This window comes from Rousettus aegyptiacus, unplaced genomic scaffold, assembly GCF_014176215.1.
Source record: "Rousettus aegyptiacus isolate mRouAeg1 unplaced genomic scaffold, mRouAeg1.p scaffold_m13_p_1, whole genome shotgun sequence".
Taxonomy (NCBI): Eukaryota; Metazoa; Chordata; class Mammalia; order Chiroptera; family Pteropodidae; genus Rousettus; species Rousettus aegyptiacus.
The window spans coordinates 110,787,611-110,814,828 of record NW_023416284.1 but is presented as its reverse complement, the minus strand read 5'-3'; the positions used below and the strand labels follow the sequence as shown (position 1 = coordinate 110,814,828).

Below are 27,218 nucleotides of genomic sequence, written 5' to 3'. Positions count from 1 at the left end.
GCAGCATAGAAAACAATTTTCCAAAATGAAATAAGATGTCTTTAATTTTCAGCTTCATTAATAAGCTTCAATGCATTCCTCTAAATTTTTTTTTAATGTCCTCAATTGAGATAGTAAAACAAAGCGAGAGAAAAAAAGCTTTCCAGCTTCTTTTATTACCAAGAAAAATAAAAATGCAGCCTAGCAGACAGAACTAGAATTTCCAAGGACTCTAAACCAGAAAAGTCAAGGCTTTAGCTTAATTCACCTAGAAGAAAGGATGTCTGGTGGTGTGGAGCCTGACAAGTAGTACACAGCATTGCTGCAAGAACATTAAATGAAACTGAGAGGAACTGCCTGATGCCTCATTACTGAGGAAGCAGGGCAGAATCTGACCTACCTGGTTTATCCCTCCGGGAGAGATCTTGTATGACTGCAACTTCTGCTTCAGCAGCTCTGGATCACTATGACGGAATGGGCACCCTGACAACAAAAAACAAGCCAGCATACCAACAAGGTTATTTACTCAGGACTTAGTACAACACCACACTCGAGAGACCATCTAAGCTCCCCTTAATTGTCTAACAGCTTATTAATAAAAAAGTTAATTGCCCATGGGTGCAACTGCTTTCCTCTCTTTATCTAAATGACGACTTAGCTACACAGTTATCAGAGTACTACAGGCTCAAGAGTTACATAAAACATTACAGCATTCTCAGGCTAAGTTGCCCAACCACTAGGAAGAGGAAACAGTTTTAATTGTCCTACTTGCTAACAAGCAGAGATAATCACAAAGCAGCTATAAAACAGTTTATCTAAAAGCCTGTATACAATCTCACATTTTTCTTAGTTTAAAAAAATCACATAAAAGGCATACAAGGAAGATAGTGTAAACAAAAACATGCAAACTCTAAGAAATATAAAAAATCTCGCATCATTTTCATATTTAAATTCTATGCCTCTTTCCCATTAAGGTCAAATCAGTATAAATTTAGATGAATCACAGATGGGAATGAGATGGACAAATAAGAAACTGTTTCACAGAAAAACAATTTCTAGTAGCTACATGTCACCTCTATATTATTTCATGAGAAAAATAAAAATAAAGATGGATACTAAAATAGTTTCATAAATAAGAACACAGAAGAATGGAAACGTAAACTGTATTAAGCCAAAATCTGGAAAATCTTAGACATTTTAATGAGAAATGGCAATAACAAAACACTTATTTTAAAATTTAATGCAGGAAGCCAGATTATTTTTTCAGTCATACAGATGATAGACCTGTTAGAAACAATTGTGCATTTTTAATGAAATCGATAGGAAATTGGTTGGGGCAAAATAATGGAAAAGAGCCTACAGGCCAAAAAATTTGTTTACTGAAAATTTGAGAATGAAAACATCCATGGTAATAATATTATGGAGTGCTAAAAATTATAACATTTACAACATTCATAATATATACTTTATTTTGATTAAAATTATAATAACTTTTAGTACAACAAACTATCTTGAGAAGCTGTATAGCACATGGTTAAGAGTTTGGAGCTATATATCGCCTGAGTTTATCAGTTACTCGCTGGGAGACCTTAGGCAAATTTTGTATCTTCCTGTTGACTCGCCTTCACTTTCTGTCAATCAAGTGAGGGAAATAAACACTGAGCTCTCGTGAGAATGGAATACAAAGCTCGTACATGTTTCTGGCACATAGTAAGCACTCAATGTGAGTTAGCTATCACTATTATCCTCAAAAAAATTTGATAATGAAATTGTGAAGGATCACAATGAGAAAGAGATGAGGCTGCACATGGAATTTTAGGTTAAGCCCAGAATGATTAAAGGACACAAACAAAAAAGATTAATTTATATACTCAAATTACATTTGAAATAATGTCTATAACTATTTGAAAGGTCAGAAAGGGCAAAGCCGAGAAGAAACTTAAGATTGATAAAGTACTAAAGATGACAAAAAAGTATTTTAAAGCTATGCTCAACAATAAGAAGAAAACAGAAGAAACAGACTACTACTTAGAGAAGCTGCTTCTTACCCATTATGTCACATTTACATTTTAAGAAATAATTATAAGGCATATGAAAAGGCAAAAACATACAGTTTGAAGAGGCTGAACAAGCATCAAAACTAGAGCCAGATATGACAGGGATATTGGAATTATCAGACCAGGAGTTTAACTATGATTAATATGCTAAGTGCTCTAATGGAAAAAGTAGACAACATGCAAGAACAGATGTGTAATATAAGCAGAGAGGGATATTCTAAGAAAGAATTGTTTTTAAAAATGCTAGGATCAAAAACACTCTACCAGAAATAAAGAATGCCTTTATGGCCTTATTAGTAGACATGGCTGAGGAAAGACTCTGAATTTGAGGATATGTCAGTAAAAAATTCCAAAACTGAAAAAAAAACAAGAGTAGAATATCCAAGGGACAACTATGAAGGTGTAACATATGAATAATAGAAAAACCAGAAGGAGACAAGAAAAAAGGATAGAAGTAATATTTGAAGCAATAATGACAGAGAATTTCCCTCAAATTAATGTCAGACAGCAAACTATAGATCCAGGAAGCTCAGAATACAAAGAACAAATATAAAAACAAAAAACAAAAGAAGTCAGAGAAAATAAACACCTTACTTACAGAGAATCAAAGATACCAATTATCAATTAAATCTAACTTATTCTCAGAAACCATGCAAGCTAGAAGAGAGCAGACTGAAATATTTAAGTGATGAGAGAAAAAGCCCCACAAACCTAGATTTCCATACCCTGCTAAATTATCCTTCAAAAGAAATATACAGACTTTCTCAGACAAGTAAAAATTGAGGTAATTTGTTGCCAGTAGACCTGCATTACAAGAAATATAAAAGAAGTTCTTCAAAGGAATAGATATAGGCCAGAAACAGATCCACCTCAAGAAAAGAATATCAGAGAATAAGGAAAGGTAAGATAAAAATTTTTATTTTATTTTTCTTATTCTTAATTGATCTAACAAATAACACTTTCTTCAAAATAGGAACAATGTATTCGATTATGTATATTTATGTATCTATGCATGTATATGTGTTTATGTATAAACTCAATGAATGACAGAATAAAAGTGAATTAGAAACACTGCATTTCATAAAGTACTTGCACTACCCATGATATGATATAGTGTGATTGAAAGGAGCCTTGTATTAGTAGAAATGTGTAGTGAAAACTTTAAAAAAAAATTTTTTTTTAATTAATGAAAAGAAATATAATAGATATGCTAAGAAAGCAGAAAAAAGAGAATCATATAAAATGCTCAGTTAAAACCTCAGAAGGCAGAAAAAGTATAGGGACCAAAACAGGAATAAAAAATAAGGGCAACAAATAGAAAATAGTTACAAATATGGTAGATATTAATCCAGTTATATCAATTATTACTCTAAACATCAATGTTCTAAATATACAAATTAAAAACAGAGATTGTCAGAGTAGATCAAAAAATAAGAACCAACTACTGCATACTGTGTAAAATAAAGCCACTTTAAACATAAAGACACATATAGATAAAAAGTAAAGAAATGCAGAAATACTGACACAGATCAAAAGAAAACAGAAGAAACTATATTGGCTTCAGACATAGCTGACTTCAGAGCAATAAAATTTATCTAGAATATAAATAATGATAAATGGATAAATACTCCAAGAAGACATAACAATCCTTAATTTGTATGTACCTAACAACGAAACCTCAAAATATATGAGGTAAAATCTTGATAGAAATGTAAGATTTAGATGAGTCTACTGTTAGAGACTTTGACACTCCTCCATCAGAAATGGACAGGTCTAGCAGGCAGAAAGTCAGCAACAATACAGTTGAACTCAACTGTGCCCTCCTCAATCAACTGAATATAATTGATATCTATAAAACAGCTACATCCAACAACAGCTGATTACACATTCTTCTCAGCTCACATGAAACAAGTCACACATGTATGGGATGTCGACAGCAGGGAAGGTTGTGTAAGTGTTGGGGCAGAGGGTATAGGGGAACTCGAGTTCTCAATTTTGCTGTGCACCTAAAATTGCTCTTAAAAAATAAAGTTTATTATTTTTTAAAAAGGATAGATAAATGTACCTAACAAACGAGATCACTGAGTGCTAAGTATAATATTTTTTAACTGGTGCTTTAAATTAAAAACAAAATAAAACAAACAGAATGGACTGGAATAAATAAGATATAATTTAACAGATATAAGAAACAGAGAACATAAAAATCACCCTGGGAACTTGCAAATACTTCTTTTATATAACTGAGGGGTGAGGTTTGACAATCTTTATTTCTAAAAAGATTGAGTGACTGATAAAGTGATAAGAACCACTCACTGTGTATACCAGTATTGACCACCTTTTCATCTATTAAACATAAATGTGCAAGCATTTTTATATGCTCTGGATAAGGTAACGTCTTTCTTAAAATTCTGTTTGTGATTATTTGATTTTTAACAGCCTGAAAGTATGTGATCTTAAAAGTTTCAATTAAGATGTCAAAGCATAAAAGTTTTAACACATACTGCACTAAGCTTTGGTAATCTAGAAAATTTACTATTATGGACTAGTAAATCATCTCTGACAGGTAAATGAGTTTTCCAAGGTACGCTCAGGAAACGATTTAAAAAAAAAAAAAAAAAAAAAAGCTGTTGAGCTTGGAAATCTACAGAAAACAGTTTAACCTAGATTTTTTTTTTTAACCTACAACTCACGCAAATTGAGAAATGTTTGACACCACGACCTGTTAAATTCCTCACTTATCTCTGTATGTGTTAATCCGGTGATAGTAATGAGAATAAAACAGACTTTTCCTCAGTAGTCTTTTAAAAATTGATGAATCTAGTATTCTAAAATTTGAGGTATCCAGTTTCAGAAGGCTTCGAAGAACTTACATCGGTCTTCTAAGACATTGCAGAACACGAGAAAGACAGAACAGCAGGTAAAGGGAGAAAGTGAGAACTAAAAAGCCTGATCCAGTACAAAGTGAAGCACAGCAGAATGAATTTCTCTTGCCTGACCTTGTTCAGTAACAGGACAAATCAGTAGAAGAGTAATGGAACTCTGGCTCTGATGACTGACAAAAGCTACAACCCAGTTCCTCTCAGAAATGCAAAAAGCCATTATACTGCTTTAGTATTTCCTACAGAGCTCTTGAGTTTTTATATTTCACAAACATATCAAATGGAAACACTTACCATGATAATCTCCCTGGCTTGGTGGGTTGGTTATAATAATCTTCATGCAACTGAAAGGTGTATAGTCTGTCCTCTTGCCTTCCTTTCCGAAGCTATGACGGATATTGTAAGAGTAGCCTTTATCAAACTAATTGGAGGAAAAAGAAAGAGGCAAAGTAAACCAATATTGTATTAATGGTGTCAGCAATGCTAGCTAAAATCAGAGTACAAAGTGCTATTTTATAAAATAAATTCAGCATTCATGGATATATGTACATTCATATATCTATAAATCATTCAGTTCCTTTATGATACAAATAACTTCTTTAAGGTGCAAAACTTATAGGAAACAAATTTTTTAGGTAGAAATAGCTAATGTTTATGTTTACAGTTTTAAAAATGGGGATAATCTTTTCCTGAGGAGAACAATCAATCTGCCCATTGCTTGGTTTGATTCCAAGTATTGCACTAGATATAAATCAGCTGAGCCTCTTCTCTACCCCCTTTATCCTGGTTCTCCAAGAATTCATACACGCTACCCATTCTACTTCTGAAATGCCCCTGAACACAATTCACCCCTTCCTCTGTATTTTCACTATACAAAGAAAGTAGTTTGCAAATGTTTGATGAATGAATAAACTACTGCAATTGCCTCCTACTTGGAATCCCTGAGTTCATGTTTATAAAACAAGCTAATGAAATAGAAAGAACTTTAAAATGAGTGGGATAAGAGGAAATAAAGAAACATTTATTGAGAGGCTCTGTGCATAGTGGAACTAAGCTGTCCAATATTTAAAGGAAAGTAGGAAAGAGAATCAGATTATGAGATGGGAAAATACTGTATAATTTTTTCGGGGGTGAGATTTTTAAAAATTTGATACTATCATTTACATATAGTGAAATGCACACATCACAAGTCTACAGTTTGATTGGTTTTGACAAATGACTGTATCTATGTAACCCATACCCCTTATCAATAGATAGAACATTCCCGTAGAGTTCCCTTATTCCTCTCTCTTCTCAGTCAACATTCTTCCCTTCCCTCTGTACCCAGAAGCAACGACCAATCTGATTTTTGTCACTATAGTTTTAGCTATTCTACAACTTTATATAAATGGAATCACATACCATAAAGTATTTTGCATCTGAGTTTTTTCATGTCTTTTTGTTTTTGAGATTTATCACATGACATTGCATGTATCAATAGTTTGTTCCTTTTATTGCTGAGTAGTGTTCCAAAGCATGAATATATCAGATAGTTTATCTTGTCTATTTTGGACACCTGGACTTTTCTAGTTGTGGTCTATTATCAACAAAGCTGCCTTGAATATTCTTACAGATGACTTTTTGTAGATAAATATTTTCATTTGTTTTGGATAATTATATAAGAGAATTGCTGCCAACTGTTTTCCAGAGTGGAAATCATTTTTATACCCCACCAGCAATGCATGAGAGTTCTACATTCTCCCAAGTGTGGTGTTTTAGTTAAAATGCCTTTATAATAAGTGGATAGTAGTATCTCCCTTTGCATCTCCCTGATGACTAAAATTGCTGAGCAATTTTACCTGCTTCTTTCTTGCCTAGTGATGTGCCTTATTTTGTGAAGTGTCTATTCAAATCTTTTGTCCATTTAAAAAATTGGATTGTCTTTTTTAAATTATTCCATTTTAAGAAATCATATATTCTGGACATTAACCCTTTGTCAGATACAGGCATATCTTGGAAATATGGCAGGCTTGGTTCCAGACCACTGCAATAAAATAAGTATCACACACAATAGAGCAACTCGTAATCTTTTCTGCTGGTGAAGGGTTTTGCCTTCAGTTTGTAAAAAATGCAACATCTTGTGCAGCGTGATAAAGCAAAGTGCAACAAAACGCGGTATGCCTGTATAGGTGTTACAAATATTTTCTCACAGTCTGTGGTTTGTTTATTTTCTTGATATTATCTTCTAATAAGATGAGATGTTTTTATTTTTTGATGAACTGCAGTTTATCAACTCTTTTATGGTCCTAAGATAGATTTCAAAGATACTCTCCTATGTTGTCCTTGGGAGCGGTATTGTTGTAGCTTTTAGGTCTAGATCCTGATTCATTTTAATTTTTGTGTGTGGTGTGAAACAGGAGTTTGGGTTCTTTTTTATTTTATAGGATCGGTAAAGTCTTTTCCCCTCTATTCTTCTAGGTTCAATTGCTGGGGCCCATGAATCAAACTAATAAAAAACAAGGGGGGAGGGGAACAGTTTAATTACATTGTGCATAAGCACATCCATAAGAGTCATACAAAGAAATGACTCCAGGAGGTAGCCAGATGACTGAGGGTACATCTTTACAAACGTATATTTTCTTTATTCGAAGAGAAAATTATACTTTATTTTTAGGCAGTTAAGAGAAGTACAGCACTTTTCCTGTATTTGCTGGTTCTCAACTACCTTTAGCTCAAAACAACCCGTATGCCATAGTCACATATTTTGGGATAGCATATTCTAGTATCTTTCATCCCCATGTGAATAAACAATTTTCCATCACCATTTGGTGAAGACGTTTTCCCTTGCTTACTAAATACTTTGGTACTTTTATCACATTTGACAATAAATGTATGGGTCTATTTTTGGATGCTCTATTACACCGCTGATCTATGTATCTATCCTTTGACCAGTGTCACAATGCCTTCATTATAAAATCTTTAGAGTTAAGTCTCAAATTCAAATAATGTAAGTCCTCCTGCTTTGTTCTTTTTCAAGACTACTTTGGCAATTCTATGTCCTTGAATTTCCATATAATTATAGAATCAGCTTTTCGATTTCTATTTGAAAAGTTAAAACAGCTGGAAATTTCAACGATCAAGAGCTTATAGCTTCGTAACTACCTATCTACAACCAGGGGGGAAAAAAAAGGTATTTTAACTAAAAGAAAACTTTAAAAAAAAAAAAAGACAAACTTTCAAATTATCATTAAATTTCACTGGTGAAAACAAGACTGTTAAAAGTTGTAGCGAACATCTATAAACAACTTCTGATTGCTTTGTTGGTTATAAACTATGGTCAATCTGTGCAAACTTTTCAGTATGAACAGAATTTAATTGGACACAAGATTTCCGTATGTTTATCAGAAGATACTGAAAGAACTTTCTGGTCAGCTATTCCATTAAAGTAACGGAAAGCTAGTCTCTCTAAAGGAAGGATAGCTAAAATAATTATATTTCATCTTCCTCATCTTTCCAATTTATTTACCTACCTGTCTGTATGTATATATGTCTAAATTTTGGACCTTACTAAGCTTTCAGACTCTGCGTATTTGTCACACAAATAGTCTTCTCTAGTTTTCAGACTGACAAACCTTTGAAATATTATACAGAAGGTTCATGTATTGTGTTTTTCAGAGAATACTTTCTAAGTGTCCATATCCATAACTCAAAGGAACATCTCTTAGTATTTATATTTACGTGGGAACTAAGTGAAGAACACACTTTTCCATCTTAGCTCCTCCATCCCACTTCATCCAGTGATGGGAATTGTCAGAAAATCAACACTGGTCTAAAGGTGGATGAGTGGCAGTTTGCAACCTCCCAAATTAGTCCTGACATTCCAGCTGTGGTGCTGGCAATACACCAATCTTCATTTCTGCCAACGACAGCAGCAAACTATTTTCAGGGGCACTATGTTACCAATGGAGCTCAAGAAAAATGATAAAGCAGACACATCTGTTTGTTTTTCTCTTGTAAATCTGTCTTTTGTCAGTCTAATTTATAGGGCCCCAGCTGGCAAACTTAAGATGAGGAGAGCAAAAGGGCTTTTTTTCCCCTCCCCAACAGTTTTATCCAAAAAAGCAGAACGTATGTTCTCCATCTTCACATCCTAATCCCTTTCCCTATAATCATGGAGAACATTTTCAGTTCTAGACTCCAGAGTAAGCAGTTTCTTTCCCTCAGATTTCCGTGAGGTAGGATCAGGCTAAAATTTTTAAATTTTGATTGACTACTTTGTTAGAAAATGAAAAGGAAATAGCAAAATGCCAAAACCCACAGAGAAAGTATTAAATGAAATGATCCTATGTAATCTAATAAGGTAGTTGATTAAGCAGACTACTTTCAGTGAAGCCAACAGATAAAATGAAACATCAGCTGTGTATCAAAAACCTGCCATAATCATCAGAGGAAAATGGTGAGCTATCTGTTTAGGAATGCAGGTGGTATGTGGGCTAATGGGTTTGTCTTTTTCATATTCTCCCATATAATACTGTAAGCAAATAAACCCAGAAAATAAGATTTGAGGGTCATCTGTGACCTGGAGCTGTATGATCTACATCATTTTAATTGTATCTTCAGTTAGATAGTAAATAAAGAACATCATTTCAAAATTCCTAATGGCGAATTAGTACAAATGCACTGCTACTAGCAATAAAAAAGTAATACTTAGTGATGTTTCAATACTAACAGCTTACATTTCTATAGATCTTTAGCCATGATGATTCTTAGACCCTTTACTATCTATAAAGATTAGAAGTCAGGTATCCCTATTTTATAAATGAGCAAACTAAGGTTTTGAGAAGTGAATAGTTATTCCAATTACTTAGGAATTAGTAATTCTAGTGAAAAGGTTGGAATTAAAACCCTAGTCTTCTACTTTCTAGAAAATGCTACAAAATTATAAATGGAAAAAATGAATAAATAAATACAGCAACTGTCAGTTACCCATGGCAAGCATTCAACTTTAGGCTGCTTCCCTACTGTCACTCAGTTGCTTCAGGGACATATAAGTCACACTAAACCACAGTGAAACGAAATGTTTCTATTCTCATGAAAACCAGAGAAAAGTATCTATTCAAAGAAACAGAAAGTCTAACAAGCCACTCACATATATCATTTGATTTCTAATTTACCATAATTTTAGAATCACACACAAAAATGGAAATTTTGAAGTTAAACATCTGAATGAAAAAAACACTAGTGTTTCAACACGCTTTCGAGTTACCAGGCACACCTAGTATTTCTCTTCCTATAATACTCTAGTTGGGGACATGAAAAGGACTGGAGCCCAAACTCAGAGAAAAGGGGAATATGAAAAGTGAACAGGAAAGAATACAGAACACATAATCGCTTATTTAACTGGGAACTTGATCTAGAGCTTCAGCAAATTTAGCTTTCTTATCAGAATTTAAGGGCCAGAACAGGCTTTAGACAGCATGCAGTGCAGCTACTATGATATAGAAAAGCAAGAAAGAGGGTCTGACCCTAAAGTGCAGGGTGAGTTGGAGAAAAGAACCATAGACCCTGCTTTGCCTATTTCAATCACCTCTCATTCACTTCTGTAAACCCCACGCCAAACACAACGCCCAGCAAACTGCAGCTGCCACTAACTGTTTAGTAGGGTGAACTGTTAAGAATCTTTTCTGTACTGTATATTCATTGGCTCTTCCCTACCAGAGGACTGAAAGCTAATCTTATACTTATTACTCTATTAACTTTCAGTGACAAGAAATTTAGCAAATTCCTATCATTAATACTGTAACTTAATGTATTCTAATGAATAGGGGCCTCCACAATTCAACCTGGAGGAAATCAGCTGGGGGACTTGTGTAGCTACGTTTATTTGTCTATCTGTTCAGCCAGTGTGCCTGATACTAAGAGGACAGATTAATGATGGAACTTTCAGCCTCTCACCGGGAACACTTGTTATAGAAGGGTCTACTTTATTCACTGATATAAATACCATTGACCTAACAGTGAATGAAAATTTATTAAGATTCTAAATATAATTTGCCCGAATTTGAAGACACAAACCACAGGCAACCCTTCATTCGGTAAAGTGAAAGCATTTATTGAATCACATACTTATAGCCTGAAAGACAATTTAGTAACTCTTAAGAGGTGGTCAATTTTGTCACTACCTCACTGGTAGGAAAAGAGCCAACATAAAACAAATATCACCAGAAAAACCACAGGAGCTGCCTGACTGATGCAGAATGCTCGAGTCTAAGGTGAGTTGGCTCAGCTTGAATAAATTGGTCTTTTCACTCACTGGAAACAAGGGAAGCAAACCAAAAACATCATCCAAACCTTCAATCAAAGACTGCACAAACGTTCACTGACGAGAGCTTCTAATCTCCAAGGAAAAGGCTCCCTCTTCTTCACAGATATAAGAATTGATTTTTACAAATATTTTGAAGTAAAAATTTAATGTAAACTTATTTAACTTCTGCTAGAGTAGTTTAACCCTACTTACTTATTTTCTCAGATTTTTTTTTTTTTGTAATTTTTTTTTTTATAGTTTGCTTTTCTGGGTTGCCTTATCTGGCAACTTTAATCCAGGGAGTATCTTCTAGAACTAAATTTCTATTATGATAGAATTTTAAAGACCTAGCTCTATCATTAAAAAGATGTTTCAAGATACAAGTGTGTATGTGTGTGTGTATACATACATATATATGTATATATATAATATGTAATAAGCCTAATGTTTTAAAGTTACCAGGATTGCAAAGATATAATTCCCTAATCCTACAAAAGTTAAGAAATATCTAAATACTTTTATTATAAATATTTAAATATTTACATATATATGATATAGTTCAATGATAAGTGTCTGGGTGCCTAAAGGTTCAGAACTGTCATATTCTTGGTGAAGTATACCTTTTATAAACATATATTTGTTCTGTTCAATACTTTTCTCCACGTACTACATTTTGTGTAATATTAATACTGTCACTCCAGTTTTCTTTTTGAATTTACTTCCTGGTATTCCTCTCCCCAACTTTATTGCTCATCTTTCAGTGTCAGAATGTCTTGAATAAACAGTAAATAGGTAATTGGTTACCTATGACTACCCTCTAGTGGTTACTCATAGCAAATTAAAAACATATTTTTTTATTAATGCCAAAAATGAATTGGGCTCTCTACAAAAAGACAAGATCTTTAGCACACTTTTACTTATACCACAATTATAAAATTAGCTCCAAAATAACTAAAAATAAACTACTAAAAGGATGAAATGATTTTCCCAAAGTCATAATATTTCACTTAATAGATTACACATCATCTTCTAATCATCTAAATCTGGCTACATAACAGATGACCAAAGGAAAAACTCACAGATTTTAAAAGCAAGCAATAAATGGTAAAGAATGTATCACACCCCAAAATTACAAATGGCACGAGATGTTTTATTTTATTTACAGTAACAAGCCAAATTGTTCCTCTATGAGTTCAGAGACAAAGAGATGTGTTGCCTTCTGTTATAGGCAACTGTTTTGTTTCTCTTTAAAGGTTAGAAACCAATAGTTCCCACTTGGTGAGACTAAATTCCCCGAGGCGGCGTCTGAAGAAGATCAAAAGAGAAACATGCAAAACCTTATATCAAGAATTAGAAAATGGATGTTGGGTGAGATTGCTAACTTATTTTAAAGAAAATTTACAAGGCTTTTTGGAGAACTGGTTGATTTTAGGAGCAAGGCAAGAAAAACACTACATGCACCTGGAGCATCTCATGGTGCCAGAGAGGATGTGTTCAAAAAGAGAATGGGGCGTGTCTAAAGGGCACTGAACTAAACTGAAAGAGCTCCCAAAGGCCAAGGCTGGAACAATTTAAAGAACAAAATAAACAACAGTAGCACTAAATTATAACCTAAAGAATGAAAAGTATAATTCATAGAATACCCATGCATACTGATATAAATAACTGAATAAATAAATGGGTGAGATGGGACAGCTTTTCCTTACAGCACAATGCCAATTAATGACTGTAGAAGGACAGGGAAAGAGAAAACAGTGATTTGAACACCATACTAATAATAGTTGCAGGTAAGATTCACCAAAAGATGCCAAATGAGTGGGTAAACAGGGTATTTGTATAGTTTAAAAGTATTGCCCCCAAAGCATTTTAAGGAGAAAATAGTAACTACACAGTGGAGAAATCCAGATGATACCACCTTAACCAAGTGATCAAAGTTAGTATCACCAGTAATAAGTTGTATTACAATCATATGCCCCTGATACTGATGCAGTCAGAAGGAAATATCACTGTTGTGGTATTCTTGACAAAAAGGCATCACCTCAATCTAATCCTGAGAAAACAGTAAATAAACCCAAAGTGAGGGACAGTCCACAAAATACTGACCAGTACCTTTCAAAAGTATCAAGGTCATGAAAGACAAGGAATGATTGAGAAACTGTCACAGACTGGAAGAGACTAGGAGACACAACAACTAAATGCAATGTGCAATCTTGAAATGAACCTTGGAACAGCAAGAAGACATGGTAAAAAAAAAAATTGGTGAAATCTGAATAAAGTCACTAGTTAATGGTATTGTACCAATGCTAATTTGATTTTGATAACTGTATAACAGCTATGCAAGATGTTAATATTAGGGGAAGATGGATGAAGAGTATATGGAACTCTCTGTACTATTTCTGCAACTTCTCTATATATCTACAATTTTTAAAAAATAAAAAGTTTACATGCCAGGCAATGGACTAGGCATAACACAGATTAGCTTATTTGATTCTCCTACTTTACAAAATTGGTGGTGTTATGCCGATTTTACAGCCTGGGAAATTGAGGCTTGGAATGATTAAGTGAAATATTCACACACGAGTAAAATGTGCCATGATCTTTCTGCCATGTTATCATAAATACATGTAAATGCATTTATCACCCAGGAAACATAGGTCATCTCTTTTGGAACTAGATTAAAATTTCCAAGTGGCAACAATTCTAAAAATAGCTTCTGCTATTAGAACTTAGTCATAATTTTCAATTTATTTAAAATACATTGTGTGAGGGGAACCAAAAGGTTTTCTATCATAACAACAAAGGGCAGACTACTATATATTTAAGTAAAACCATTTTAATTTACTATAACATCTAGCAAATCTTGTAGAACTCTACAAATTATAATACGCTACTATTCTTCCCAATATAAAGTATAAGAAAGGTTGATTTGTCACAAGGATTGTTAAACTTCAACAGGCATAGCTGTTTTCTTATATAGTTCAAAGATACCTAGTATGAAAAACTTAAAATGATATTAGTGGGGTTTTTTTCTTGCAACACTATATCACTGACCTACATAACCAACATACACGTTTCATTTAATACAAAGGAACAGTATACTATATCAAACTCAGGGAAATATCTGAGAAATAATAAAAAATTCATGACTGAAGAGAAATACTCCCCCTTTCCTTTTTTATTGATTCTTTGCTCACAGGTACCACAGTAATGATAGGTTACTTCTTCTGGTGAATTATGATCAGGAATCAGCCTTAAAGTCTCAAAACAAAGTGGCTGCTTTATTATAACCAAATGTAACTCCATTGAATTATTGATGGATTGTGTTCTCAGCAATGCAGGAAGATAGCTCTACCAAGGGAGGGCTATGTAAACTTACTGTATGGCTTCAGGTTATCTGTTTGCTTCTCAACTTTGATGTGCTATTTTATTAAGAAACTGAATTCATTTTGCCATGCAATTCTTTTGAATTAATTGTACGTCAAACACATGCTAACAGAAAACAATGACAAGATAAACTAGTAAAATATAGTTTTTTTCAATTTCACCAACTTAAAACAATTTTAAATCACATATTTTTAAATAATAGAAGCTACTTTAAGTAGCCAAACCTCTTATATATTCATTAATAGGAATTTAATTTTAAAATTAATATATCGATGCTATAGTAACATGGTCGAAAGAACAATTAGGGAGAGAAACAAAGTTTTTCGGTTTTTGTTCAAAACAAAATTTTGAAGTCTGTAGTACCTTAGTCAAGAAAAACAAACAAAAAGCACACATAAACTATGAATATGAAAATTATTACCTATACCTTATATATAATTCTTACCCTTCTAAAGAGTAAATTTTCAAATCACTGGTAATTATCTTATTTCCAACACATCACTGAAGTGTGCAGAAACAGTTAACTTAATCTATTTCCTGATGGACACCTGAGTAGCACAGTTCCTCAACAGCAAATCTGAAACTTCCAGTCTAGCTCCACTGACTCCCTATCCAGAGCTCATTCACTGAATCATAACACGCCTCAACTACTTACAATTAGAAAAAACAAATACCTCATAGTTGTGTTTAGCAATCCACCAGGCTCCATTTTCATGTCTGGATACATTTTAAAATTCAATAGATAAAAATCACCATTTGGTGCTATATAAATTACTGCCTTGTTTATTGGCTCTATTATCTATTATCGTGATACAGACACACAGAGAAAGACATCTTCACCTAGGTCGAACATCTAAGATCCTTCTAGCTATGATTTCTATCTACAAAGCAAGTAAAATCTGAGTGTATTGTTTATTCACCAGGAGTGTGGTTTAAACATGTTTGGATGCCTACTTGGCACCCGAGTGGAGATGTAAAGTAGGCTGTTGAATATGAGTCTAGAGAAAGAGAGGTCTGCTTGAAGAACCCATGAGAACGCAACTCCAGGACAAGTATTGCGTCTATTTTAACTTCTGTGCCTTTAGCTCCTACAACAATGCCTGGCACATACCAGTGGCTCTGTAAATGTTAAATGGGACCAAATGCAATTGCCATGACATTATACATTATACATTATACATTTTTGATCTACATAAATGGAAATTTCATATGGTTTCACCTAACACTTACAGACTGAATAGTCACAGTCTCTTCTCCAGGCCTGAGCTAGAAAAACTGCTGTCTTTCTAGAAAAAAGAATAGAGCAGAGTAAGTGAAGGAGCCTAAGGCTGATCCTTGCTCCCTTTCAGAGCTAACAGTTAGGGTCTCATGCTCCATTTCCTGCCTAGTGCATTATAGGCACTGGATAAACATTTATTGTTGGTGGTGATGACGACAGTAATTGCCTTTTCCTGATATTTCCTATAAGTAATTATTAGAAAATTAAAAATCGCCTCTTCTAAATTATGTAAGCAGTCGACTTTGAATACATTTACAATTCCTTTCTTGGTACTATAATTAGCATTTTATAGCTAAAAGAACTGAGTAACGCAAGGATTATTTCTCCAAGGCCATAGCAGAAGAGTAGAGAAGTAAACTCAAAGTCACCAAGTTCATTTTTATGCTCAATTCATTACAATCTGTCTTTATCACCAACTATACAAAAATATTATATGTGTGTATATGGGTATGTTCTTATGGTATATAATTACATTAGGGAATTCCCTGCTACATTTGACTTTTTTCCATGCTGTGTCACATTTAGAAACTTTTAAAGAAAAATCCTATTGCTTATAATTTTACCTAGATAGACTGAAACACCTCTCCTCCTGAAACACACATGCCCAAATATAACCTTTAATATATATATATATGAATAATGCTTAAAATTATATTACTACAAAAAATTTATTGAGAAGCTAGCTATCTTTTCCAGTTTATCAGGTCACAAATTAAACATTTACTATAAATTATTATTTTCCATTTTGTTTTACAAAGAAAAGCTGTTTCTGAAATAAAAATTCTTAGTTTATATTAATTTAAACTTAATAAGTTAAATAACAAAGTAATAACAAAAAAGAAAGCTGGGACAGGTGTGAAAACCTAAAAATGGTGCTTTGATATGACAACTTCTAGGATCACAAGTGTATTAGCCATTTAATATGTAGATTAATTTTCTTTAAAATGTGAAAGGCACCTCTGGCATCCTATAGAGCATACAAATGAGCAGAACATTAATGCAAATATAACACATAAAATTACAGGAACAATAATATTTTGATGTGTAGCTTTAAAGAGTAATTTGTTGAATACTAATAATTCCCAAATCAAGTTGATACACTTAATTTGTTTCTAAAGAAATAAAATCACAATATCACTTTTGAAACTTCAGATGTAGGAGAGAATGAGAATCCTGTTCACCAAGAAGCTATTAGATGATTTATAAATATGATGAAGAATGTGTTTCATCTTATAATACTAAACAATTCCCAATTCACAAAACTTGCCACTCTGACCTGTGTTAAGCAATGAATGTACCTCATCATGTGGTTTAGGTTTTTCTTCCTTAGCTGTATTAAATCTGATTGGACAGTGAATTATGATAGCCAGGACTTCTCTCTACTTTCCTTAAATCTCTCTGCTTTATGGCTCTATCCTTGACAGTGAGGAACTTCAAAAATTATAAATTAAATTCCATAGGTATACACATAAAATTGCATATAAATGTATAATGAACTGTTGAATCTCAATTCCTTAAAGGTTCAGAGAGGATTATTATCTACTCTTCCCTTCTGTTATGAAAACATCATTTCCCACAAACCTGCAAAATTAAGCTACCCGACCAACAAGCCCAAGCTGTTTAGCACCTAAATTGAGGTGACACAATGTGCAAAGAAAAGTCACCTTAATTCCACTAAGAGAAAAAACAACCACTAAAACCCATCTCTCTCAGCTGAGCCTTCATTCAATATTGAAACAAGTAATCTCGAATTCCAGGGTTTTGGCTGCTGCTCAACACTATTCCATTCAGCTGGGGATTGAGCAAAGCAAAATAAAAAAGAACTTTAATCTATCTTTTCTTCTCTTTTTGCTATACTACACTGACAGCAACTTGTTCATTAATTAAACTTTTTTTCCTTAAAGGCACTCATTGTAGAGTACTATATTGGGCATTGGAGAAAGAAGGCAGAAAATAAAAGGCATAGTTTTTTAAAATCTAGGTTTTAAAAATTCTAGTTAGAGATGTAAAATATTCATAATAATGACAGATACAGAGAAACATTTCAACAAATACAGACTGAGATGTTAAGAATTTAACACATTCAGGAGTGACACAAAGGCAGAACCATTGGTGGCTAGGGGTTGCTCTCACAGACCACACATGAAAAGACAGCTCCATTCTGGTGACTCAGGATTAACGTGACAAGCATTGTCCATTTTTGCTCATCCCCCTAAGGAGATGAGATTATGATATGAAATTTTTAGAAACTACAAACCCAATTAAGAATTACTATAATTTGCCAAATCTGCTGGAATCCTCAAAAATAATTTTTGGTTTTGTGAGCCTGACTTTTATTGTGTGTGTGTGTGTGTGTGTGTGTGTGTGTGTGTGTGTGTGTGTGTGTGTGTGTGTGTGTGTTTTAAAGAAAAGAATGCATTTGTGCTATGTGCTCTGTCTAATAATAGTCAGGGTAGGGAGGTCACGGGGTGGGGGTGGGGGGCGAAACAACCCTAATTCCTATTCCTTACCTTAGTGATACATAGGCACTTTTGCTTTGATAATAATTTAAAGAAGATACATCATTTCTAATTTTGCCATCTTAAAACACAAAACAATTATGCAGTAAAATCTAAGTTTATGTAAAATCTCTGACAGAAATGACAAGTGTTCTAAAGAAGAATGATTGAAAGGCTAAAAAAATGAGAAAATGCTTTTGATATATTTTTTATTTGGGTTCTTGATACCTCAGTACACAAGAACTAGGGGAATACTGGCTTTATTATTTTAGCATTATACAAATCAAATAGTTTTTCTTTTCCAATAAAATTATATGTGTAAATTGCTAACATGAATACCTCAAGGGCAAAAAAATAAAGGAATGATGCCAGTTTGAAGGTAACTTCAATTAAAAAACAAAAAAAAAACCAAAAAAAACGCTTTTCAGCTTTACAGCCTGAATATTAACAAACTTCACACTTTCCTTAAGTCTCTCACAAAAAACTAATGACCAGTGTGAATTAGATTTTCTCCTTCTTCATGAAATAGTGACTCCAAAACTCAAACAATAACCTTGAATTCACATTCCAACATTTGTGGTTTACTTTCTGGCAAAGAGAAGTTGTTCTCTTACCACAGTAACAGTTATTTTTTATTGAGTGCTTACGCTCTTCTACATATTTTATTTTGCTTAAGTTCTAACAATCCTATAAAAAAGGTTTCAGTACCATTTACAGATAAGGGAACTGAGGTTCAGAGAAATAAAGCAACTTCCTGAATGAAGCCTGAGCAGCTAGTCAGTGGTGGAACTGAGATCTGGATTCAGGTCTGAGTAACTAGAAAGCTCCTGCTCTGAAAATGAAATTTTTCAAATCAAATCATTATGTTACAAACCTGAAATATAAAATTTAACCAGCACCTAACAATATATTCAAAGTATGACTGTTCCTATTTTCCCAGTCTGAAAATTGGTCATTATAGTCACTCATTTTTTTCTAGATCATACTCTTCATACATTGCATATAACTTATACCGAAAGTTATCTTGGTTATAAGATTAGATCGACTTTATCCAAGTAAAAAGTTAAATCAATTTTGCTAACACCCCTTTTTTTACAATTTTTTCGAAAATTGTCATGATTTGACATTCTAGGAGAACAAGTGACTATTGTGAATTACAGCATATAAAATACAGTCATAGTGGCACACCTAGCTCTTAATTATCATGGAAGACAGTATATTTTATTTTTTGAACAAAAATCTCAATGCTTTAATTCCAATCATGTAATTAATTCAATTATTGAAAATATGTTGAATGACAGTTTGTTTTCCTAACTTTTACTTGCAGTTTTATAGGCAAAAGGTTGACAATCTTTACAGTTCATTTAGGACATCCTGGGAAGCCACTTCATACATTTCATTAGCATCCCCAGAACAAAATCAATTCTTTCAATGTTAAATATCCAAGTATTTTACAATACCTATAATCAGAAAAATTATTTTCATGTTAGAGAAATAATGCTCTATGAGTTCCAAGAGAAAGTCTTTAAAGGATAAAGAACTGTGATGCCCAAGATTGCTGATAGTGAGCGAGATACATGACCAAGTTCAGGAATTCTAAAGGGAAATTAAGGCATTTGTTAACTAGGCGGTCACAAAATAAATGGTAAGAAATCATTTTCTGCTCCATGATACTGACAAGGGATTCATTCAAAAAGTTGAAACAAAGGCATTTGGCTTGTACTACAAACCTATATAGAACAGGAGAATTTTAAAAAGCTGATACACAGCTCTTTCATTTCGGATAACTTTGATTCCCGACATTTTCCCAAACAAGTGTTTCTATTACCTTTCTTAAAGACATCACCATGGCTCAGCAGCTGCCATAATGAGTTAATGAACTAAAAAGATGGTTTCTCATGCACACACAATTCATTTCCACATCCACAAGAAAATAATGGGCAAGAATAACTAATAGAGTCGAGCAAAGAAAAGAATGAGAACTGAAATAAAAGCTGGAGGCTTATGACTTCACCTTAGAATTCATAGGCAGAATATGAACTTTAACATAAGTTTTTCTCATTTAATTATACTTTTACTTCTATAACTTTATGTTCAAATTCTATTTTTTAAAAAAAACTCCGAGTAATGGACACAATAGATGATAGCACACAGGGAGAAAGGGAAGATCTTAATTATAAAGATGAAATCCAAGGTTAGAACTTCCTTACTGATTATAATCATCGTTTTTGGTTTGAGGAAAAATCAACATTGCTTACTTGATTTTGCAACACTGATTTTTAATTAATTCTATTACCTTAAAAGAGAAAATTATTAGAAACTGATAGTTTCTACAAATGCAATATGTTGTTAATACTTATAATTTCTTCCTTCTACCAAAAAGGGCTCAGTTACTTTCTTTTGCATTAATATATTCAAAATGAGTATTTATTAACCATTAATAATTTTTAAAGCAAATGATAACAACAGCTACCATGTACAGAGCACCTATATGTGCCTTAAATTGTGCCGGGCACTTGACAGACATAGAACCAATACAAAACAAAGATCATTATTCTCACAAACAGATAAGGGCACAAATAAACCTTGGTGAAGATAGGTAGGTATTTCAATCAAGATCATAAAAAGAACAAGTCAATTCTTAATAGACCCAAACAATCATGACTGCACTCCCTTCATAACCAATACAGCTTATTCTAACTTTAATGCACTAACAATCTTTATTTTAGAAAGAATTTTCACTTCCAGGAAATGTACTTAACCCTTAATCTAAACACACACAAAAGCAAGTATCATTTCCTTCCTTCTACAGGGGAGAAAATAGAGGCCCAAAGACAGTAAACAGTTTTTCAGAGCTTTCAAAGATGCGGGAGCCTGGTCTGTGACCTTGAGCCTTCAGATCCAGTATTCTTTCCAACACTCAGGCTTTGCCAGTAATTCAAAATACGTTATCTCCAACACAGTACCAAGATGGGTACACCCATTCAAGACTTTGATAGCTCTGTGATCTTCATATTTAACCACATGCTTACTCACCATTTTTATTATTCTCTTAGTATCTTTGTACAAATAGAATTTTATATACATTTTTCTTTATTTGAAAATCAAAACTTAAACTAAAAAAACTGTGATTACTGCTTTTTTATTTGCCTAGATATACAACTAGAAAATTGGACTAACTGTACCTTTCTGAATCGTGTCGCCAGATACAAAGCACTTGCAAGTATTCAGAAAATTTTTAAATGAGGTACATAGCACATATCTCTCCTTTTGAATATGGCTCAAAAGATATTTGACAGCTCAAGAAATAAATACTGAAAAGCCTTTCATAATGGTGTACAACAAATCAAAATGGCTATGAATGAATAGGAACAGTCTATGTTCAAACCAAATGCATACACATACCTTTAGCCCAGTCTTAAAATGTTAACCATAAGAAAATAATGCAAAATAATAAAGTTATTAAGACTACACTGCAGTACATCTTTGAATATATAATTACAATTACCATTGAATTATAAGATGATGAAAAATACTGTGCTAAAGGGATCTTTTAAAATGTGTCTTTTATAAACACCCAAATATGACTAAGATATGATTATAAACACAACTTAAATATAGTAACACCATCTATAACTAGCAAGTAAGTAATGGAAAAGGGGATAAAGTCAGAGTGCACTTTGCTTTTCCCACATACGACACAATAAAGTATTTTATATCCTATTGAAAATATGACAATACATTTGACAGCGCTTCCTACTGTGCTCAGGGAAAAGCAAGGTGTTGGGAGCAGAGGGTGATCCAAAAAGAAGTATTCTCCACTTTAAGAAATTCAAACATAAAAACTAGAATGCAGAACATTCATATCACACGCACCTCTTGAACCACTATTCACATGAGTTCACCAAACACCTAATCCTACCTATGTAACAATGTTTCTCTGCAATTACAACTGTTACAGAAGTGCAGCCTCCACAGCTCACACTCAGGCCTTTCTTAGGCCTTCAAATAAGACCTGAATACTGACCTGCCATCACTTTTACCATCAACGGACAGCATAATGTTGTTTTCCTAACAATTACTATATTATTTTGTTCAGTTAGTAGAATGAAAGGTGTAGCTATAAGGCGGTTTTATTTCTGAAAAGCTAAATGCTATTTATTGAGTGCTTATTTTTTCATGGGACTATTCTAAGCACTTTCTTTGTATCAACTTCATTTCATCCTTATAATAACCTTTAATACAGATACTATTAGGATCCTCATTTTACAGACAAGGAAACTAGAGAATGGAAAGGATAAGTAACCTGCCAAAAGTCAGGTTACGGCTGCTAAGTGGTAGAGCAGAAATATGAATCCAAGCAGTTTGATCTCCAAGCACTCAATTGCTCTGGAAAACGGTCTCTGTAGTTTATCAAATAAAACTACTTTCTCTTTCCTGAATTTATTTGGGGGTTGGGAGGAGATGGAGGAAAAGGAAGTTATCCTAAATCACTCTATTTCTCATCCTTTAACTTTTGAACCAAGAACTTGTTATGATGTCAGTCTGCTGGCTCCCACTGGTGTGCATCTGAGATAACTAGAACTGGTATGAAAAACTGCTTTGATTTCTGAGCTATGTGGGTTAATAGGTTTGTGATCTTAGGCAACTTATTTTAACTTTTTGAGATTCAATCCTAATCTGTAAAACAAGATTCAAAAATAGTGCTTTTCCTATTCACTGTATTTCAGGCTAACCAAATACCCAAGACGATTAGAAAACATTCTTCACAGAATCTGCTAATAAATGTAGAAATGAAAATAAGATAATTGATTTGGGAAAGATGATTCAATGGAAAAAACCATTAGATGAAAAATGAAAGAGATCTTTACAATGGAATGTTCAGGCCACTTATGTGATACCTTGTCATGTGACACCATATGAAAAACGAAGTACCATTTATGCAGGATTCTTACCAAAAAGGTTGAACTTGAATTTACATGAGTCTTTGTGGCTAACTCCATTTACAGGAAAAATGAGATATATGGTAACAAATTAAATGACACCCTAGGAAGCAAACACACCTAGAATGTGAAACACTCCACAAAAGAACCAGTCCATTTCTTCATCAAGCTATAGACTGAAAACAAAACAAACAAACAAACAAAAAAACAAATGAGAAAGAGAGAGAGAGGTAAGCAAAGGATTACTATAAGAGATTGTGAAACAACAGCCAAATATAGCATATGGCCTGATGTAGATCCTCATTCGAACAAATCAGATGTTAAAATATATATATATATTTAGGCAATTGGGGAAATTTGAACTTGACCTGGATAGTAGATGTTATCAAAATATTATTGTTAATTTTGCCAAGTGGTAAGATGATGGTATTATGATTATGCAAGAAAATGTCCATATTTTCTAGAGAACATACTAAAGTATATAGACATCACATGACATAGTTTGGAATTTGCTTTTAAAAACTTCGGCTATAAATACAATGAATAAAAAGGGAAAAATAAATGAAATATGAAAAATACTAATAATTGTTTGATATGGTAATGGGTATATGTGGATTTGTATTAGCATATGTTCTAAATCAAGAGCCTACGAACCATGCTCGGCCCACAAGCCAAATCCAGACAGCTTTTGTTTTTGTCAGTAATAATATAGTCTCATCCCTTCATTAAATACTGTCTATGGTTATGTTCATGCTACAACAGAGTTAAGTGCGATGGAAACCATAAGATCTACTAAAGCCAAAAATATTTGCTCTCTCTCCCTTTAAAGAAAGCTTACTTTTTCTTATTCTAAATACTATATTTTTACTGTCTCTTTGAAAGGAAATTTAGCCTCAAAAGATTTCCAGAGCCTTTCTCCTTGTAATTTACTAAGGATTTTCCCTAGTCTACCTTCTCACAAATAAAAACAAAATCATCCACAAAGTAGGATTTATGTAGCCTCAAAGTTTTTTCCCATGAGTGAATAAATCATTTCATAGCTTCAAGGTAGTTATTTTTCTGCTAAATCTAGAAGCTTGTAATGAAAGTAAACAAAAGGGCCAAAAAAGCAGAGGTAAAGACAATTAAAACTTTTAAAAAATTATTATTTACTTCAAGTTCCCTGAATTTAATAAAATAGCTTGAGGAAAATAATATATTACATGTTTCAACATATTAAAACCAAAGGGTATTTTTTAGTTAGGGATAAAAGGAGGGAAGAAACATATATACACATATGATGCTGGAATATTTCCTTCTTAGGAGTCTAGCAAGGAACAGTGTAAACCTACGGGCCATTTTTTCTAACTATAAGCTTCTGTATATTTTGGATTAATAGTTTAAACACATTCTTTGGCAGTCTTCAACTTAGCTTACATAACCTTCAGGTATATCCATGAGCTGATTGATTAGTAATTTAAAGCCTAAGAAAAGCAAAGTTTCAGAGGGAAATATACTGAGACATGAATGAGTTTAATATGCAAGTACACTAGCTAAAGGGCATAATTAAAACTACATTGCTCCTTTAAATCTACATAATTATGTCTCAAAGACATTCTCATTAGTATCTTTTACTTTGCCACTAAGCCAAAAAGGGCCTCAGGTCTACAGTTGGGAAATAAATATAAAATAAAAAGTTAAGGCACGTATATACAGGTCAAATAAGATACCTACAAAATTCAATTACTGAATTCTCTTTCTCTTTTTTAAAAACAATATATAAAATTCACCAGTCAATCGTCATTGCTAGTGAGTCCACAACAAAATATGCTACCATAATATCAGTGCATGATTATGCTCCAAATTTCAGAGGGAAAAATAACCAGAAAGGTTTAATAAACTATTTTTTTATTATTATTTCAGAAGCAAAAAAGCTGCTTTTTATGACAATATTCAACTGGAAATTTCTACTATTACTTCCTTTACTATGCAATGATAACTGATGTTTCTAATGATCGGCTTGCAGCAGTTCCAATCCTAAAGTTCATTCTAAATCATTAAAAAGAAGGGGAAATTAATTTCAGTCTACTTTCAGTCATGAGTGCATGTCCTAATATTCTCATTATTTTAAGATTAGCAATATACTTAAGGTACATAGGGCGACTGTCCATCAAGAAGCTGTTCGACTCAAAGTCTGACATTTAGAGAGGCCATACTGAGCAGCTCTTATATTATGGCTGAGAAGAAGACTAAGGGCAGGGTGGGGGCGGGGAGGGAACATGACTCCTCTCTAAATCTGGGGCATGAAACTCTACGGGGTATTAAGACAAATTCTGTCCAAGGCTTGAAGGAATTTTAAATTCCTTTTAGGGAAAATATTGGCTTAAACAGTGACCCTTCTCCCTGCCTCTATTGACATTGATCAAATCGAGACAGAAGCTGGAAAAGCAATTAGGAAGCTACCGCAAACATCCAAATGAGACATGGCGACAGAGGGTACCAGCACTGCGGTGGTCGGGATGGTGATAAGTGGTCCAAGGTTGATCCAAAACGATCTGCTGACAGCACAGATATGAGAGAAAAAAGGGAGTCAAAGACCATACATCAGGTTTTTCATTTGAGCAAGTGAAAGAATGGATCTGCCATTAACTGAGATGGAAAAGACTATAGGAGAAATTAGTGTGGGGCAGGCAGGTGGACAAGGAGTTCCGCGTTGGAGACTTTGAGATGCTTCACACATTATTGTGTTTATATGATCTAGAATCTAGATCATAAGTAGGTACTTGGATATCAGTGTCTAGAGCTCAGAGAGGAGGCCGGGCTGGAAATATACATTAGAAGCTTAAGAAAGAATGAATTCACCTAGGGAGTCAGTATAGATTTTTTTTAAAAGGACTATGCTGTGTCTTGGGGCACTAAAATATCAAAAAAGAATGTAAAAACTGCCTCAGGGATGCTGAATATTTATGACATCTATGTCATCTAGGATCTAGCCCATAAAGTATCTCATGGACTTTTTTGAACCAGTTCTTCAAATTTTGATCAAAGGGTAAATTTATCTTTCCTGCAACTGAAGAAAGATGATTACTGTGACATCAATCAGAGGGGACACTGAGCTGAGTAGGTCTTCCGATACAATTTTGAGAAAGGCATAACTTGAAACATCAGGTAAGAAGTATAGGTAAAGCCAAAGAAAGACTCTGAGTTCACTAGAACAAGTGGAACACTGACATCTGGAAGTCAACTGGGATAACATGGTGCTGAAGAGAGACTTAAGTGATATCTGCAATGACATTTTCTGCGGATTCAACTTAAATCCTTTAAGCCTGCCACCGAAAATTCGAGCATCCAAAAATGTGTGACACTCAAAAAATTTGAGAGGTAGTAATCGAAATCATCTTTACATCACCTCAAAGCCTAAAAGTTTTCTTTAAAATGACTACTTACAAGTTAGCATTTTGGCACTCATTATGAAACTGAACTCTGAATAGATCTCGTCTTGGCACCTGCCACCAACATTCTTTGGACATCTGACATTTTAAAGGAAATCCAAACGAGTGAATCAAGTAACCATTCATTTAGATTTTATAATCTCTCTCCCTGCATTAAGATCATCAGACAGCAATGAAACTGGCCTATAATTTCTCAGCATCCAGCAGGAATACCTTCGCTGAGATTTAATAACATGCTCTTGTCTTTTACAAAGGTTTGTTCAGTATATGACTCATCCACTTAATGAGTCACATATACATCTGTGTCTTTAGCCAAACCATGATTTAAAAAGCTCCTTCATTATGTTACCAACAGCCTTTACACAAACACTTCATAGATTGTGAAATACTCATGCGTTCCAATTCTGGTCTGATTCCAAAGTCTACATTCTCCCGATCATATGTGCCACATTGCTTTCCAAAACAAGCTGTACCACCCTACTCAG

The 27,218-nt window shown here is 33.6% G+C and overlaps 1 protein-coding gene across 4 annotated transcripts in view; it reads right to left on the bottom strand.

The window, feature by feature from the left end:
• The window catches only part of PRIM2 (DNA primase subunit 2), a 241,133-nt gene that overhangs the window by 34,839 nt on the left and 179,076 nt on the right, over nucleotides 1-27,218 (bottom strand). For all 4 annotated transcript variants that reach the window (XM_016145668.2, XM_016145670.2, XM_036219001.1 and 1 more), the window contains exons 11-12: nucleotides 5,210-5,336; nucleotides 380-462 (exon numbers count right to left, since the gene is read on the bottom strand). In XM_016145668.2, the coding sequence (XP_016001154.2) occupies nucleotides 380-462; nucleotides 5,210-5,336 (210 nt within the window). The remainder of the gene's footprint in view (nucleotides 1-379; nucleotides 463-5,209; nucleotides 5,337-27,218) is intronic.